Source organism: Equus przewalskii, chromosome 2 (assembly GCF_037783145.1).
Source record: "Equus przewalskii isolate Varuska chromosome 2, EquPr2, whole genome shotgun sequence".
Classification (NCBI taxonomy): domain Eukaryota; kingdom Metazoa; phylum Chordata; class Mammalia; order Perissodactyla; family Equidae; genus Equus; species Equus przewalskii.
In genome coordinates, this window is record NC_091832.1 from 28,005,808 (window position 1) to 28,025,524 (window position 19,717).

General features: G+C 46.5%; 1 protein-coding gene across 1 annotated transcript; it reads left to right on the plus strand.

The window, feature by feature from the left end:
* Nucleotides 1-14,937: 14,937 nt before the first annotated feature.
* IFI6 (interferon alpha inducible protein 6) lies at nt 14,938-19,273 on the plus strand. Its single transcript, XM_070596850.1, has 5 exons — nt 14,938-15,799; nt 16,858-16,959; nt 17,332-17,412; nt 17,495-17,644; nt 19,053-19,273. Exons 2-5 carry the CDS (start codon nt 16,890-16,892, stop codon nt 19,148-19,150), a joined length of 399 nt encoding a protein of 132 aa, XP_070452951.1. The 5' UTR covers nt 14,938-15,799; nt 16,858-16,889; the 3' UTR covers nt 19,151-19,273.
* Nucleotides 19,274-19,717: the final 444 nt, after the last annotated feature.

The window sequence follows — 19,717 nt, forward strand, 5'->3', positions numbered from 1 at the left end:
GCATAGAGACCACTGAGGAGGCTACTGCAGTCACCCAGGTGTGAGGTGATGACTGAAATGTTGCAGTGGAGAGAAGTGGACAGATTCAAGATATATTTTGGAACAGAGCCCCCAGGACTTAGGGACGGACTGGATTTAGGAGGTGGAAAGGAAAAAATTCAGCAGATCTTTCAGCGCTGTCACCACCATGGCCCTAGTTCGTTTCCCAGTCAGGGAACCACACCACCCATCTGTTGGTTGTCATACTATGGCAGCTGCGTGTTGCTGTGATGCTGAAAGCTATGCCATCAGTATTTCAAATGCCAGCAGGGTCACGCATGGTGGACAGGTTTCAGCGGAGCTTCCAGACTGAGAGTGGGAAGAAGGATCTGGCCACCCACTTCCAAAAAAATTGGCCATGAAAACCCTATGAATAGCAGCGGAGCATTGTCTGATATAGCAGCAGAAGGTGAGAGGATGGCACAAAAAGACCAGGCAGGGTTCAGGTTTCAGACAAAACCAAGAGTTTTATTTTTGATATCTTAAGTTCTAAATGCCTATGGGACATCCAGGGGGAGACAGTACTTAGGCAGCAGTTCTAGTCTGTATATTTCCTGGAGGACAGGTCTGGGATGAAGATAGAGTTTTGGGGAAATTGTCAGTATATATGTGGTATTTAATGCCCTGAGGCTGGATGATATTACCTTGGAAGCCTAGAGGTAGAAGAGAGCAGTCCCCTTCCTGAGTCAAGAGAAAGTTCATCCAACAGTTAGAGGCGTGCTCAGGAGGAGATGCCTGCCATGAGCAAAGGAGCCATGAGCAAGAGAGGTCAGAGAGGAGAGAGTGGTTTCACAGAAGCCAAGGGAAGAGCAGGAGACATTAGTCAAGAGTGTCATCAGCTACAGGGAGACTAAAGTGAGGACGGTGGCCGATGTCTCCTGAACCGACCTGAACACACAGCTGTGTTTGCCGATGGTCTACCCTGTCAAAACCTGTCCCTTCTTTTCTGACTAAGTCTTCCTCCAGGTGTCTTTGGCAGCAGCAGTTGGGTGTGTCCCTGAGGGAACAGTGGGAAGAGAATATTCCTAGCAATATTGTTCATAGTAGCAAAAGAATATGGGGAAAAAGGGAAATAATTATTGACAGAACAATAAATGGATAAATCGTGCTGTGCTAGAGAGGGGACACTTAGCTTCAACAGGGTCAGCTCTCCCAGGGTCATTGCTTGCCTGCTAGTCACAATCTCCAGAAAATCTTCATGTTAAGGAGGATGGTGTGGGTCCAGGGTGGAGGAGGGGGAGTCGATAAAAATTAAAACTGGCTTCTATTATGGGTATGAATGCTTGGTCCGCAAACTCAGAAATAAAACTTTTTAAAAAACTGAATTTAGTTTCTTTTTTAAAAAGTTATTTCTCCAGCTTTACTGAGATAGAATTGACATATAATTAAATTTAATTGCTATGTTATCTCTTCAATTAACATACACTGAACATCCAGTAAGTATCAGACACAGTGCTAGGATCTTGGAAGGACAGCAACCAAGTCCCTGCTCTCGCAGGGCTTCATTCTAAGGGTGGGGGAGACAGGTGATATATGTGTAAACAAAATGTGTAGTATAATTTCAGGGGATGCTAAGTGCTCAGATAAAAAAGTAAAGCAGGAGAAAGGGACAGAGAATGATGGGAGAGGCTCTATTTCAGACAGAATGGTCGGGAAGACTTCCCTGAGAAGGTGGCACAAGAGCAGGCACCTAAATGAAGTGAAGGTATCAACTATGTAAAGATCTAGGGAGAAGTATTCCAGATGGAGGGAACAGTAAGTGTAAAGGGCCTGAGGCTAGGAGGGCTGGGCATGTATGAGTAACAATAAGAACACTGTGACCAGCCTGGAGGAGTGAAGGGAGAGTGCTAGGAGCTGGGTTTGGGAGGCAGCTGGCTACCAAATCCTCTCGGGCTCAATGGGCCATGGCAGGGAGTTTAGATTTTGTTCTGAGGGTTATGGGAAGTCATTGGAGAGGTTTTGCTGCTGTTGTTGTTTCTAAAGATTTTATTTTTCCTTTTTCTCCCCAAAGCCCGCCAGTACATAGTTGTATATATTTTTAGTTGTGGGTCCTTCTAGTTGTGGTATGTGGGATGCCGCCTCAGCGTGGCTTGATGAGCAGTGCCATGGCGGTGCCCAGGATCTGAACCGGCAAAACTCTGGGCCGCCAAAGTGGAGCGATCGAACTTAACCACTCGGCCACCGGCCGGGCCCCATTGGAGAGGTTTGAGCTGGAGAGTATTGGGATCTGATTCACATTAAAGGATCACTCTGGCTATGTTTGTACATAAAGCAATGAGATGAGAATGGAAGCTGGGAGACCAGTTAGATGGCTAGAGCACTAGGGCAAAAAGCTAGAGATGCTGAAAGGTGGTCAGGTTTGGGATGTTTCTTTTTTTCATTTCTTTCATTGTAAAATGTATATAATTCTCCACTATAACCAGTTTTAAGTATACAATTCAGTGGCATTAAATACACTCACAATGTTATGCAACCATCACCACCGTCTATGTCTGTCCATCTATATCTGTATCCAGCACATTTTCACCATCCCAAACAGAAACTGCACCCATTCAGCAATACCTCCCCAATTTCCCCTCCCTCCAGCCTCTGGTAACCTTGATTCTACTCTCTGTCTCTGTAAATTGGCCTATTTTAGACACCTCATGTAAATGAAATCATACAATATTTGTCCCTTTGTGTCTGGCTTATTTCACTTAGCATAATATTTTCAAGCTTCATCCAGTTTTAGCATGTCTCAGAACTTCATTCCTTCCTATGGCTGAATAACATTCCATTGTATGTACCACATTTTGTTTATCCATTCATCTGTTAACGGACATTTGGGTTTTTTCCATGTTTTGGCTATTGTGAATAATGCTGCTATGAACATCAGTGTTCAAGTATCTGTTTGAGTCCTTGCTTTCGGTTCTTTTGGGTATATACCTAGGAGTGGAATTGCTGGATCATATGATAATTCTGTGTTTAACTTTGAGGAACCTCCAAATTGTTTTCCACAGTGGCTGCACCATTTTACATTCCCACTAGCAATGATGAAGTGTTCCAATTTCTCCACATCCTTGCCAACACTTATTTCCTGTTATTTTTCTTTCTAATAGTCATCCTAGTGGATGTGAAGTGGTATCTCATTGTGGTTTTGATTTGCATTTCCCTAGTGATTAATAAAGGACATCTTTTCACATGCTTGTTGGTCATCTGTACATCTTCTTTGGAGAAATGTCTATGCAAATCCTTTACCCATTTTTAAATAAGATTGTTTGGTTTTTGTTGTTGAGTTGTAGAAGTGTTTTCTAATATTCTGGATATTAATCCTTTTTCAGATGTATGATTTGCAAACATTTTCTCCCATTCTGTGGGTTGTCTTTTCACTCTCTTGATAATGTCTTTTGGTGCACAAAAGTTTTTAATTTTGGTAAGGTCCAACTTACCTATTTTTTCCTTTTGTTGCCTGTGCTTTTGGTATCATACTTAAGAAACTATTGCCAAATCCGAGATCACGAAGACAGGATAAGTTTGAGACTAGAAATTAAATGGCCAGTGGAGAGATTGGACACTGGTGTGAGCAATAGAGGAGAAGGAAGGATGTGTGTCCCATGTTTTTGGCTTGAGCAACTGGATGAACAGTGATGACATTTACTGAACTGGGAAGAGTAACAGAGGTGCAGGTTTGGAAGGGAAAAGCAAGGCTTCCATTTTGGCCATGATAATTTTGAGATGATTGTGGGATAACTAGGCAGTTAGAGATACAAACCTGGGGGGTAGAGTAGCAGGGAGGGCTGGCAGTATAATTTGGAAGTCATGAACATGTAGATGGTTTTAAAAGCCATGAGAGCACCTGGGGAGAGAGCGAAGAGTTCCAAAGACAGGCCTGGAGCTCCAAACATTAGGAGGTTGGGAACCAAGGATGGGGTGGAAGAAGAAAGGAGTAGTAATCCAGCAAATGAGACTGAGACGGTATAGTCAGTGAGGTAGGAAGAAAGCCAGGAGAGTTTTGACTCTCAGAAGCCAAGCAAAGAAAATGCTTCAAGAAGTGATCAGCGGGGCCAGCCTGTGGCCAAGTGGTTGTGTTCGTACACTCTGCTTCGGCGGCCCAGGGTTTCACTGGTTCAGATCCTGGGTGTGGACATGGCACCGCTCATCAAGCCATGCTGAGGCGGTGTCCCACATAGCACAACCAGAGGCACTCACAACTACAATATACAACTACGTACTGGAGGGGCTTTGGGGAGAAGAAGGAGAAAAAAAGATTGGCAACAGGTGCCAATCTTTAAAAAAAAAGTGATCAGCTGTGTTAAAGGCTGCTAAGAGGTTTGGCAGGATGAATTTGTTTGGTGACCCTGACATGAGTGATTTCAGTGGGTTGGCAGGAGGAAAAGCTGGATTGGGGTGGGTTAAAGACAGAATACGGGGTGGGGAAAAGGATAAAGAGAGGGAATGGAGGTGAGGCAGTGAGTCAGTGAGTGTAGAGAAGCATTTAGAGGAGTTGGAAAACAAAAATAGTATAATAGTTGAAGGGAGATGGGAGGGGGTCATGGGAGGGGGTCAAAAGAAGTTTGCCTTTTTTTTTTCTCAAATGGGGACTGTTACAGTAAAGGGGGAAATTGATGATGCAGGAGGAAGAAGAGAAATTTGCAGGAACAAAGTCTTCGAGTACATGAGTGGTAACAGGATCCAGTGTACAAGTTGAAAGTTGGCCATGGACAGTAGCGGCAAGAATAATTTAGGGTTTCCCCCACACACTCCCCACGGGCTGCATCTAAGTTCTGGGAGGTTTTTGGACCACAAACACAGGTGGAATGGAGCAGACAACCACAAACACAGGTGCAATGGAGGATCTAGCCTTTGGGGGGGAGTGTTGAGTGTCCAGCCTTTGTCATCTCCATACTGACATCCTCCTTCCTTAAGTCATCTGTCCCTGTGGCTTGCTCCTCTGTCCTCCTCATCTAGACCACAAAGCCTCTTCTGTCTCTATTGTCTGCCAGCAGTATGTGCCACACATGCTCTGCTCAAGGCCATTGGAGGAAATGTTCCATGACTCCCTGTGCCACCCTCAAGCACGAGAAGTCACACTTTTCAACCATTCCTTCTCTACTGCTCCTGGACCAGGTTGGGTGTGGCGACCTCTATGAGGTTTGCTCCCTGGGGTAAGGCTAGGCTGCTGTAACAAAGAGAATGAACAGTCATTCAGTGGCCTGAACAAGATAGCAATTTATTTTTCTCTTATGTAATTGCAGAGGGCTGAATATTTGTGTCCTCCCAAAATTCATATGTTGAAACCTAATCCCAAATGTGATAATATTTGAAAGTGGAACCTTTGAGGGGTGATTACGTCACGAGGGCTGAGCCCTCATGGATAGGATTAGTGCCCTTATGAAAGAAACCCTAGAGAGCTCCCTTGCCCTCTCCACCAAGTTGAGGACACAGGGAGAAGACAAGAACCAGCAAGTGGGTCCTCATCAGACATCAAATCTGCCGGCACGTTGATCTTGGACTTCCCAGCCTGCAGACCTGTGAGACAAATGTCTGCTGTTTATAAGCCACCCAGTCTATGGTCTTCTGTTATAGCAGCCTGAACTGACTAAGACAATAGTGGCCTGAGGACCAACGTTCTAGGTCAGCTGGTGGCTGTACTTCATGTCATCCAGGCACTCAAGTTCCTTCCAATGAGTTGCTCCACTGTCCGCATGGTTGAGGCTAGGTTGTGTGGGATTCACCTGGAAGAAAAAGTGAAGTCCTTGTGCTTCTTCTCTTTGTCTGCTCATCCTACATGATCTCATCTAGTTCTTGTTTTTCTCCCATGATGACTTTGAAATTTGTCTCCAGTCTCGCCTCGCCCCTGAACTTGACGTCTCAATTTGGATGTCTAATAAGCATCTCAAACTTGGTATGTCCAAACCTGCCCAGCTTCTTCTGCAGTCCTCCCCCTTTCAGTTAATGGCCAGTTGTTCAGCCCAAAAATCTTGGGGTCATCCTTGACTCCTCTCTTTCTCTCATATCTCACATCTGGTCTGTCAGTAAATGCTGTTGGTTCGATTACCAAAATACCAAGTGAGGGCACTAGTTGAACTCCTTTTATCCAAACTCAGAAACCAAAAAGATACAAATGAAGTTTTTGAAATATCCTTTAGTATCTGAGCCCTGACTACCACTACCATCGTTAGACCTAGGCTTTGCATTGTAAAGGACCCTGCGTATCACAAACATGCATCAAATAAAGAACACAGCGCCTCTGTCACTCAGGATCTGGAGCTCAGCGCTGGCTCAGCACAACCCATAATCATGAACATTCGCTCTACGGCTAGCACCTTTCAGGTCCCAGAGAATACTTCGACGCTCTCTTGCCCTATATCCTCAAAACAAAAGTTGACTACGTTGATTGCTGTAAAGGTTTTCAGGTTGTGTCATTGCCAACATCAGAGGCAGACACTGCTTCAGAGTCTGAGGAAGACTGAGCCACGGAAGAACTTAGGTAAGGAAAGGACAAACCAATTGACTTGCCAAATCCTTCCACTCTGATAGCGTGAATGTAATAAATTCTTACATAACAAAGCATCATTTGTCAGTAGTGCCCAGTGTCCATTTTCTGGCCTCTCTCCCAGTTTCAATTCCAAACTAGAGGTACTCATAAATCACCTTGGCATTCACTACAGTGGCACATGGCAACAAAGGGATGGTTTCCAACAAGTCTTATTACTCATCAGAGTGTGTGTAGATCTAGATGTAATGTGTGTGAAGCATAGTACCAATTCTTTCTCTTGGCATTTAGATGGATATTGACACTAAAATGGCATAAAATTTAATTTTTAAAAATTAATGAGTTGAGGGGGCCGGCCCTGTGGGCGAGTGGTTAAGTTCGCAGGCTCTGCTTCGGCAGCCCAGGGTTTCACTGGTTCGGATCCTGGGCACAGACATGGCATTGCTCATCAAGCCATGCTGAGGCAGCATCCCACATGCCACAACTAGAAGGACCCACAACTAAAAATATATACAACTATGTGCCGGGGGGCTTTGGGGAGAAAAAGAAAAAGCAAAATCTTTTAAAAAAAATTCATGAGTTGATAAAATTTTCAAAAACAAAATATATCAGCTTTAGGGGCCAGCCCGTGGCCGAGTGGTTAAGTTTGCACACTCCACTGCAGCAGCCCAGGGTTTCCCAATTCGGATCCTGGTAGTGGACACGGCGCTGCTCATCAGGCCATGCTGAGGCAGTGTCCCACATGCCACAACTAGAAGGACCTGCAACTAAGAATATACAACTATGTACCAGGGGGCTTTGGGGAGAAAAAGGAAAAAATAAAATCTTTAAAAATATATATATCAGCTTTAAATTTTAATTTAAAAAGTTATATTAATATGTAGAGCTTGCTTTTTTATTTTTAGATAATTTATATATTTTGGAGTAATTTCTTTGAATTTTAAAATATATGATAAAATTGTAATTTTTATTTTCACATTTATTTTTATTTAATTTTTTGATGAAAATAAATTCAAGTTTTGTATGTTTTGAAAACAATTACTTTTTTTTTAAAGATTGGCACCTGAGCTAACAACTGTTGCCAATCTTCTTTTTTCTTTTTTTTTCTTTCTGCTTTTTCTCCCCAAATCCCCCGAGTACATAGTTGTATATTTTAGTTGTGGGTCCTTCCAGTTGTGGCATGTGGGACACCGCCTCAACGTGGCCTGATGAGCAGTGCCATGTCTGCACCCAGGATCCGAACCAGTGAAACCCTGGGCCGCAGCAGCGGAGCGTGGGAACTGAACTGCTCGGCCATCGGGCTGGCCCCTGAAAACAATTACATTTTAATTTTAATTCTTTAGATCAGAGGTTGGCAAACTTTTCTGTAAAGGGACAGATACTAAATATTTTAGGTTTTGCGGGCAATGTGATCTGTCAGAGCTACTCCGCCATTGTAGCATAAAAGCAGCCAGAGACAATATGTAAATGAATGAATGTGGCTGTATTCCAATAAAACTTTATTTACAAAAACAGACAGCAGACCTGATTTGGCCCAGAGGCCATAGTTGGCCAATGCTGTCAAGAGAGCATAAGTCATGTAAAAATTTTAATTATGAAAAACATTAGTGATTCTGCTGAAACAAAGTTAAGAAAAATACATTCAAGGTGTGTCCCTGCCCTCCAGCCAAAGACTGCCAGAACCCCACTTGTAATTAACAAGCTGGATTTATCACTCATTGTAGAATACACCCCATCAGGAAACAAGGGATGTCTCAGAGGGTGTTAGAAAGAACCTATTATAGGATCCGGGCTAGGGTGGAGTGACTCAGGGTAGGGTCTAAGAAAGTGAGGGGTTGCTCTAGATTGGATGTCAGAAAGCAAGAACAATTCTATGATTGGAATCTCAATATGTAAATCTTATCTATAGGGAGAGGAGACTAACACAAGAGTAAAACTAATTGGTAAAAGGTAGCAGTCACTGTTTTAGCTGAGGCGGGTTTGTTTGATATTTTGTGGGTGGCAAAGTGACCTTGTTGTTGTCTGTGCTTAGACAAAATATAAAGTGGCCTTGTTTTGTCTCATTTTCTCATGATCATAGAGTAAACTTGTCTGAGATTGAGATTGGTATTCTTTTTCTTTCTTTCTTTTTTGTTTTTTGCTGAGGAGGATTTGCCCTGAGCTAACATCTGTTGCCAATCTTCCTGTTTGTTTGGGGGTTTTTTTGCTTGAAGAAGATTAGCCCTGAGTTAACAACTGTGCCAGCCTTCCTCTATTTTGTATGTGGATCATCACCACAGCATGACTGATAAATGGTGTAGGTCCACGCCTGAGATCCAAACCCACAAACCCGGGCTGATGAAGCAGAGTGTCCAAACTTAGCCACTATGCCATGGGGCCAGGCCCCAAGAGATTGGTATTCTGTGAAGTCATTTTATGTTCAATAATGTAGCCCAGCTGTGAGTGCCAGGCCAGCCTTTTTTTCCTTTCTTTCTTATATTGAATACATATATAATAATTTATTAGTTATGTACATATTTTCTTTATTCTTCATTCAAATATTTCCAGTCCATCAACAGAACACCCAGATATGTACTACGATAATCAAATTCAGTCATTTTGATAGACTTTCAGTCATATGAATACACGTCTACATGTTTTTCATTTTGTCATTATGAAGGTATATTTGTTAAGGTATGAAGATAGAATATATTTTAAATAACAGGTTTTTGGCTTGACTGAGAATGTTTAAATACATAGAGAGTTTTTAAATACTTATTTATACCTTTGTCCCAGGCCCTGCAGATGTGAGTAGTGGGCCTGTTTGCCTCCCCATCGCCAAACCCAGTGTGACATGACTACCCGTGCGTCAGAACCCACCATCCAAGCTCAGAAACTGACAGGTTCAGATGGTGAGGAACAGTCAAGACACTTCCAGAATTCTCACACCCCTCTTGCCAATACTCTAGCCCAAGACTTTTTGTTTTTTTTTTTCAAAGATTGGCACCTGAGCTAACATCTGTTGCCAATCTTTTCCTTCTTCTTCTTCCCAAAGCCCTCCAGTACATAGTTGTATCTTCTAGTTGTGAGCGCCTCTGGTTCTGCTATGTGGGACGCTGCCTCTACATGGCTTGATGAGCGGTGCCATGTCTGGGCCCAGAATCCGAACTGGCGAAACCTTGGGCCACCAATGCAGAGCGAGCGAACTTAACCACTCGGCCACAGGCTGGCTCTGGTCCAAGCCATCTTAATTTCTCACCTGGTGTGGTGGGCTTTCATATTGTGTCAATTGAGCTAAGCAGAAACTATGTTTCCCAGGATTCCCTTTCTTGTGTAGTTTTGGGGAGATTTGGCCACAGAGAGAAATTTGGGCAGGATTTGGAAGGCAGGAAAGAAGCCATAGCTGTGCTTATGCTTAGAAGGCTAGTATGGGGTCAGATGCTGCTGTCGCTCCTGAATGTTTTCACTGGTATGCTGGCTCCCTTGTCAGTGTAAGGCAGCAGCTGGGCCCATAGCTCCTCCAGCCCCTGCTGGGTCTCTACCCTCTGCTTCTCCAACTCCAGGGCTAGGTATGTGTTGACGAAGGGCATCAGCTTCTCCTGCCAGTCATCATCAAAATTGGACACTTAGAAGCAGGGGAGACAAATGGGAGATCTAATTTTCCTCATGGATTCCAGTTCATCTTCACGGGTGCCAGTTTGACCTTGCCCTCCACCATTTCGTGTCCATCTTTCAGAACATCCATCCTTTAGAACTGCCCTGCTGACTTCTAGATTAGTATCAGATGCACAAGCAACAGCTGTACATAAACCATTTGGCCAGGACCCATAACTTCATAAGGTCAAATACCTATAATAAATCCCTTATTCTATATCACATTCATGGTTCTGCTTCTGATGGAACCCTGACTGATACACCTGGATTATTGCAATTGACTCCTACCTGGTCACCTTGCTTCTGTCCCTGTCCTCCTGGGCAGCCAAAGTGATCCTGTTAAAACTTGTCAGACATGTCACTCCTGTGTTCAAATCCCTCCGATAGCTTCCCATCTCATTCTAAGTAGATGCCAAGTCTTTACTCTAACCATACCAGACTCAGTTTAGATGTCCCCCAGCAGTCAATATCCTTGCCTCATCTCCAAACATTACTGGCTGCCTCAGCATCACCAGGAGGCAAGTGCTGGTCTTGGGCATGATCTCAGTTAAGCCTGCTATCACGGGAACCACAGAAGCTTTGGCACTCACATCTGATCCAACTGGACCTATGAAGGCTCCGGCTTCCCCAGCAACAGCCCAGTGGAACGAGGTAACACAAGTCCAAAGTGGAGACCGTTAAGACCCTGCTGGCGACCCTAAGATTAGACAAGGAAAAATCACTGACAGATAAATTCCTCACTCTTCTTCCTTCCTGTGGACTATTCCAAGACATAGTGGTTCCACGTGACCTCTTTTAAGAGACCCCATGTGACTGAGCCACTGCCTTTGATGTATGTGGGGCTCTGGCCAGCTAAGAAACATAGTAACTTGCATTTCTTTCCTTCCTTCTCTGTTTCACTCCTCTTTTCCACTCACTTTTACTACTTTGGGACTGCAACCCCCAAGAAAGCATTAGCATACGACCTTTGATTCAGGCTCCATTTTCTAGGGAACACAGGCTGACATTTACTACCGGAAGAGGTCCTAGAAAACAGACCTTCAGGGTAGGATTTTGTGGCTGGATTTCTCACCTATGGGAAGGCAATAGGGATCTCACTGCCAGTAGTAAGTAGAGTGATGATAACCTTGGCCTTAGATTGGCATCACAATGATTAAAGCTTTCACTTGTGGTGAAGGGAAGACTGGGAAAATCACATCCACAGTCAGGCAGGTTATAAGCTGCAGAGTTGCAAAGGACTCTGAACGCACAGCTTCAGCAGATCTCCTATGTCAGAGCCAAGGCTCTGATAAGAAAAGAGTAGGACCCTGACAGTAGGGTAGACAAACCTAAGAATCTTTATCTCATAAATTCTGCTGAGTTCTCCTGGGCAGCAGAAGCTGCCCCTGCTCTCTTGCCAAGGAAGAACAGTTTCCCCTGTCCTTGAGACTATGCAACAATTTTACATGAAGCAGATGCCTCCTAAGATGACATGTGTTCTCCTCAAGACCTGCTCCCATCACACTGTCAAATGACTGGGGACAGTTCCTAGCAAAGCCTGAGTGGGGAAATTTAAGTCCTGACTTGGAAAAAATAAGCTACACAACAAAGGAAAGATCTGGCTAATGAATGTGGGAGCAACCTTGGGGGTTTGAGACACGGCAGTGAGGGGGTAGGCAGAATATAAGACTGGCTGATGGGAATACATCGTCATGGACCACTGTCTAGTAACTCAGGCGTCAATATTCTTGCAAGGATGCCTGGAGCTGGGCCCTGGTAGATAGTTTCCAAAGATGGTCACCATCTGTTCCCTCCCTCCCTCTATGTACATGCCACTCCTCACATCAAGAGATGGAGTTTATTTCCCCCCTCTCCCTGAATCTGGACTGGCCTTTTGACTTGCCTCAACCAACAGAATATAGTAGAAGTGACACTGTTCCAGTTCCAGACCTAGCTTTTAAGAAGACTGGCAACTTCCATTTACTCCATCTTGGACGTCAGCCATCATGTAAGAAATCCAACCACTCTGAGGCCCTCACACAGCGAGGGAGGATATTCAGAATATTCAAAGATTGTTAAAGATATGGAGTCTGAGCTGACACAGAAACTAGGAGACAGAAAACACCATCACAGTTCTCTGGTTAGAGTAGGGACTGAAGGAGGGCAGGTGACAGACAGAGTTGAGCCTAAGTCCAATGAGTCCTCTAGAAGCTGGCAGAATCCTCTCCTTGATTCTATGACCTGTGGAGTAAAGGCTATCAGGATAGGGAGAACCAAGCAGAAGCTCCTGAAACTGCCTGTATTAGTCAGAGTTCTCCAGAGACACAGAACCAATAGGATGTAGAAAGTGGGTGACTGATTTTAAATAATGAGCTCATGCAGTTGTGGAGTCTGGCAAGACCAGAGTCTGCAGGGTAGGCTGGCAGTCTAGAGCCCTGAGGAAGAACTGATGTTACAGCTCCAGTCAAAAGGCAGACTATAGGCACAATTCCCTCTTCCAAGGGGGAGTCATTCTTTTTTCTCTTCAGGCTTTTAACTGATTGGATGAGGCCCACCCACATGATGGAGGGTAATCTGCTTGACTGAATGTCTACTGATTTAAATGTAAATCTCACATCAAAACAACCTTCACAGGGACATCCAGACTAGTGTTTGACCAAATATCTGTGTACCATGGCCCAGCCAAGTCAACACATAAAATTAACCATCACACTGCCCTACAGTTGATTTCTGTAGTATTATTTCTGATCTGATAATTTGGCTGAGGCTGTGTTCCCCATTATATCCCCATTCAATTCACCTGTCTGGCCTCCAGGAAACAGATGAATCATGGTACACTGATGGATAGACTACTATAATCTTAGCCTCGTGAAAATCCCAGAGCTGCTCTACTGGATATGGCATCTTTACTGGGCGTAACAGCACAACCTGGAGCACTTGTGTATGGTTGTTGATTTAGCAAATGCTTTCTTTTCAATACTCATGAGAAGGGATGAGTATTGAAAAGGCAGTTTGCTTTTACATCCCAATGTCACAGTGATAGCACATTCACTCTCGCCCCTCAGGGCTTTCTGACCTTTCCAGCTCTCTGTTATAGTGTAGTTTCAGGGACCTTGATCACCTTGACATTCCATAGACTCGTCCTGGTCTTCTCTACTGATGACATCATGGACATGAACAGGAAGTGGTAAGCACCACGTTTGCCAGAGAGTGGAAGCTAACTTACATGAAGATGTGTGGTCCTGCCACATTGGGAAGATTTTTGGTTCAGTGGTTTGGGACGTGCCAGGACAAGTTATCTTACCTCACACATCTCTCAGAAAGAGACAGTGTTTGGGGGGCCTCTGGATTTCAGAGGCGGAATATACACACTTAGAACTACTTCTCCAACCTTTTATTGGGTGACCTGAAAGGCTGCCAATTGTGAGCGGTGCCCGGAGCAAGAGAGGGTTGTACAGCAAGGTTCAGACCATAGAACAGGCTGGTGCTACCGCTTCGGCTTCTATGACCCCAGATACAATGTTGCTGGAGGAATCCATTCTGGATAAAGATTCTGTAGGGAGTCTCTGAAAGCTCAAATAGGACAGTTGCAGTGAGGACCTCTAGGATTCTGGAGTAAGGCCAAACTCACCATGGTCCATTTGAACGACAAGATCCTGATATACCACAGGGCCCCAGTAGTGACTGAGCATCTGACTGCTGGATGCCGGGTGGCTTTATGTCTTAAGTTAGATGTTATCAGACAGGGACAGCAGCAGTTCAATATGATGGAAGTGGTACAATCAGAGCTGGCTGGGCTCAGAGTCCAGAAGGCATGAGTGAATCAAATGAACAGGCAGCTCGGATGCCCTTGGCGCCTAACTCTGTTGATCTGACACCTCTCCCTTAACCCACACCTATGGCCTCATGGAGGGTTCCCCGCAACCAACTAAAAAAGGAGGAAAAGAGTTGAACCCATTTCACAGATAGGTCAGTGTGATACTTTGGCACCAGCTGGAAATGGTCTCCTCTATTACAGCCCCATTTGAGGGTAGCCCTGAAGGACAGCAATAAATCCTCCCAGGGGGCAGAACTCTGAGCAGTATACTTTGTCATGCCCTTTGTATGGAGGAAGAGATGGGCTGAGGTGCAGGCATACGGTAAGTCCTGAGAAGTGGCAAAAGGCTTGGCTAGTTGGTCAAGGGCACAGAAAGAGCAAAATTGGAATTTTGGAGATAAGCAGGTCTGGGTAGACAGCATATGCCTAGAGCTCTCGGAGTGGGCACAAAGCGTGCAGATGTTTGTGTCTCCCATTCATGCTCACCAGAGACCATCCACTGCACAGGAAGCTCTCCAGCCAGATGGTCAGATGTCCCATCCTGCAGATGTCAGCCAAATTCTAAACTGCGCCATCCTATTGCTCTGCAAAAGATCCATTAAAAAGTGGCCATGGGGCCGGCCCAGTGGCACAGTGGTTAAGTGCACACGTTCTGCTTCTCGGCGGGTGGCCCGGGGTTTGCCGGTTCGGATCCCGGGTGCGGACATGGCACCACTTGGCACGCCATGCTGTGGTAGGCGTCCCACATATAAAGTAGAGGAAGATGGGCATGGATGTTAGCTCAGGGCCAGTCTTCTTCAGCAATAAAAGAGGAGGATTGGCAGCAATTAGCTCAGGGCTAATCTTCCTAAAAAAAAAATAGTGGCCATGGTGGCAAAGATGCAGGCTATGAACGGACCCAAGAACTTGGGCTCTCATTAACCAAGGCTGATTTAGCAATTGCCAACAAACAGCCGACCAGCCAGCATCACGCAGCAGTAGAGCAATATTGGTCAGAGAGCAGCCAGGCACCTGGGGGCAGGTCACTTATATCAGCTCCCCTTCCCCATTGGAGAAAGCAATGCGTCATCCTTGCTGGAATTGTTATGGACTTCAAATATGGTTTGTATTTCTTACCCACAGTGTTTCTGCAAGCATCACCATCCAAAGGCTTAAAGAATGCTCACTGTATGACCTAGAGCCAGAGGATCCTTTTTACGGCACAGGATCTGTGACGATGACCTCATGAACACTGGCTTCACCCGTCTTACCATACGTCTATCACCCAGAAGCAGCCAGCCAGAGGGAACAATGGAAAGGAATGCCTTCATTTCCACAGGTTTTAATCTCCTCCTCTGCAAAAGGGAGATTATAAACAGTATATGGTACTTCATAAGACCGTTGCGAGATTGGAAAAAGAGCATGTACACAGAGCACTTTGCACAGGCGCTGGCATGCAGCAGCTGCTCAGTAAATGGTAGGCATTGTTATTAACGGAACTGAATTGTGAAACGCCTCTGTGCCCCCAGAGGAGCCGCCGGTCGGGCTTCACTAAGCCGAGCGGGGCAGTGGATCCCACTCTGATGTGACCTGCTTTGAACACTCTTAGCTGTTCAGAAAGTCCTGGACTTGAATGGCATTTTTCTGCCAGTAGCCTATGCAGAGCTGCTTCTGCTGAGCAGAGCTGGAGGAGGGGAGAAGTGAAACTGCAGTCAGTGCAGGAAATGGAAACTCTGTCAGGGATTGGCCGCCCCGGGAACGGAAGGGAGCAATCCTACTGTGATTATAAAAGCCAGCCTGAGAGCTGTGATTTCACTCCTGCTGCCATCTATCATCAGGCTGGGGGCAGGAAGATTCCTCCTCTTCTCTCCTCTAAGGTAAACCCAGAAGCTATGAGGTATGCATGTCGAGATGCCAACCTCTGCCAGGCCGCCTGCCTGTGAGCCTCATGCCCTGAGAGCAGGGATGCCCATTCCTCAGGGAGGCTCTACCCTGAGTCCCTTTCAGTGTCCTGGGATAGGACTGGTCTGAGGGGATGGGTTGGGGCTTTTTGGGGGGTGGGGTATTATCTCTAACACACGGCTGAAAAAAATGGTACCTACTTCATGGGTTTGTTATGGGTATAAGTGACCTTGTGCCATAAAGTGCTGAGTAAGTGCTCAACATGTGGGAGGTTGCTTGTTTGTTTGTTTGTAATTCAAGGAAAATGCTGACAAAGATCACATTAGAGTGGGTTTGGGGGCACATGTATTTTGCTATTTTGTGATGTAATGGAAAGAGCATAGGTTTTGGATTCCAACAGTCTTGAGTGTGCACAGTCTATGCTGCACAATTTGCTGTGTGACCTTAGACAAGCTTCTTTACCCTCTATCCTCTCTGAAAAATGAAGTTGATATGAGGTCAATGTTTGGTGCCTGTAAAGATCAATGCCTTGTAACAATAAGTTTATCAACAACAATTTTTTAGAAAATTCGTGTGACAGGGACTGTTCTAAATGCTAGGGATATAGTGGTGAACAGTTTCAAAACTCACAGCCACACTCTGAAATAGGCCTTATTAACAACCTCATCTTGGGGATAAGTACACTGAGACCCAGAGAAGGCCCTAGTATCCTGCCCAAGGTCACACAGCCAAAGCCAAGAACGGAAACCACAGTAATGATTCTAGCTGACATCGATAGAGAGCGCACCACGTGCCAGGCACCACACCGGAGCGGGATTGCCTCAGGAATTCTCACAATCACCCGGGAGGCAGGAACATCACCGCTGTTGTTGCCGCGAGGAAACGGGAAGCTCCTTAGAAGGGTCCTGGTCTTAGTTCAGAGCACCTCGCTGCTTTTTATGGACCCATCCTCGAATCGGAGGGGAAAACAACCCAGCTGGTATGGCTCGAAAGGGGCTCTGGGGACCATCTCCTCCCTCTCTCCCCTCGCCAGGACCAGTGACAAAGCTTGCGCGCGGCGCCACCATGCGGCAGAAGGCGGTATCGCTCTTTTTGTGCTACCTGATACTCTTCGCCTGCGGCGCGGTGGAGGCAGGTAAGGGTCCTGGGGCAGGGGAGGACTGTGGGATAAAGAAGCGGAGTTTTAGAATCCCTGCGGAGTTTCAGGATTCCTGGCTTAGAGACGCAGGCGTGCGTCTGAACGAGAGGAGCTGTTACAATGGACAGCGCAGGGTCGCTGTAGCCAGAGTCCCAGATTCGAATCCTTACTCTGTCGATCCCTCCCTTCTACCAAAATGTATTCAATGCCAGTTACGTGCCAGGCACGGCGCCTTAGGAAAAGTCTCTTCTTTTCAGTAAGGCTCTCCGAATGGGAGGATGGTGGCCCCACCTTTGGGGGTGGTCCTGAGCATCAGGCACAGAGTAAGGGACCTTGGTCCTCACTCTGCTTTGTCCGCCCTCCCGACAGGCAAAAGAAGACGCTCGGAGAGCTCAGAGAACAGCGGCTCCGGATGGTGGAGCACGCTGACCTATATGGCTGTCGGAGGAGGTGGGTCTGGAGGGCGGGCAGCTCGGGAAGGTGGGGCGGGCCCCTGCTGCGGGCGCTCCCTCACAGCCTCCTCCTCCTGCAGGGCTCATGGCCGTGGGGCTTCCCGCGCTGGGCTTCACGAGCGCCGGCATCGCCGCCAACTCGATGGCCGCCTCGCTGATGAGCTGGTCGGCCGTAGCGAACGGGGGCGGCGTGCCTGCTGGCGGGCTGGTGGCCACGCTGCAGAGCCTCGGTGAGTGAGGGGCCGGGCCCTCCGGTGGGGACACCAGGGCTAGTTGGCTCTCTTTACTGTTCTGGGCCCTTTTCACAGGCTAGCTCACCTCTATGAGGTGGGTATTCTTATCATCTCCATCATACAGAGGGGAAACTGAGGCACCGAGGCATTAAGCAATTTATTCAAGTTCTCCTGGCTAGTTAGCACCAGAGGCAGGATTCCAGCTCAGTCTGATTCCTCGCTTTTAGCCTCGAAGGCTCGAAGGTGCCTCGCTGATGCTTTGGCCAAGTCACAACAAGCCTCAGTTTTCTCATCTGTTAACAGGGCCAATCATCCTCAATTTAACATTTTAGGAATCTGCTCAGCCTCAGAGAAACAGGGTGGCAAAGAACCTTGGTGGAGCCACCCAATTCAATCTCATACTCTGCTCTTGCATTTCTTGAACACCACGAAGGGGATGAAAAAGGGCTCAGAATGACCATTCTAAAAAGTGTGCATTCACTTCTCTCTCTCTTTCTTCCACCTCTTTCTTTTTCTTTCTCTCCCTCCCTCTCTCTCTCTCTCTCTTTTTTTTTTTTTTTTTTTGAGGAAGATTAGCCCTGAGCTAACTGCTGCCAATCCTCCTCTTTTATTGCTGAGGAAGACTGGCCCTCAGCTAACATCCGTGCCTATCTTCCTCTACTTTATATGTGGGATGCCTACCACAGCATGGTGTGCCAAGCAGTGCCATGTCCAGACCTGGAATCCGAACCGATGAACCCTAGGCCGTCAAAGCTGAACATGGGCACTTAACTGCTGCGCCACCAGGCCGGCCCTCCCTCTCTCTCTTTCTGAGGCCTCCAAAATCCTACAGAAAAACTGCTCCTGACAAACTGCCCCCTCTGCCTTTCTGAGCCCTCCATCTTTTCTCAATTCTAGATGACAAAAGGCCAAAGAGCCAGACCAAAAGAACAGACCTCTTCTCCAAGGGGGCAGATGGAAAGACACAGACCAGGCCACACCCCAGCAGCGGGAGGTGAAGGTGTGGGCAAGGCTAGGAAGAGTCCTGTGCTAGAAGATGATTGTTCTCTCGCATGTCACAGGGCTGCAACAAGGATGAAATATCATCCTTCTTACTTTCAAACCCTGAGCACCCACAGGGAAGTCTCCACAAAGATAGCTGTCATTACCGTTATTAAGAACACAGTGTGTTCATCGCAAACATGAAGAGAATGAGCTGTTATTTTTGTCTTTTTCTTCTCTGATTTGAGAGGGCCAGTCGGGGGGAATAGGATTCAGTTTGTGGACGTCCCATTCCCCTCTCAGGGCCTCTGTTTCTCCATCTGGAAATGAAGAGGTTGGACTTGGTTTCCAATGGTTTTCAGACATTTGGGTTCCCAGGCCTGGTGCCTGGGCCCCAGGTGACCCAGCTGTATTTGCTTTACAGGGGCTAGCGGTGGCACTGGCCTCATGGCCAAGATTGGTGCCTTTCTGGGCTACACTGTCCACAAGCAGCTCAGCAACCAGGACGAGGATGAGGAGTAGCCAGCAGCTCCCAGGAATCCTCTCCTTCCTCCTTGCCCTCCTTCTTCCGGTTGAAGTCTAGAGCTTTCTGTTATACTTGTCAATAGCCCATGTCAAAAAACAGAATAAACTTCTCTCAGAAGACACCTTGTCCTCGGTGAGTTGCCCCGGCTGTGAGAAGCCCCATAAGATCTGGCTCTGGTCTGACTCATGCACACACACACACACCCATTTCCCCCTAAAGCCAACCACAGCTCCTGGAACTCAACCAGTTGATTTAGTCTCTGGTCTAAGCTCAGGCTATTCTCTCTGCCTAGAATGTCCTTCTGAAGCTCATAACTGGGCTCAGACGTGCCCTCCTCTGGGATGCCTTCCCAGCAGAGCCTCCTGCTACCCCTGTCACAGCATGAACGTCCAGGCTCGATTCCACAGGGGACTGGGGAGTCAGAGCTCACTTCGTCCTCGGTGAGAGAAGTTTCAGCTGCTTCTCTGGGTCGGCAGAGATGGGGGAGCCAGATCTCCATTCTCCGAGAAGCACTAGAGTGGGCTCCCTCAGACGGAGAACATAAGGCCAGCCCTTTGCCTTGG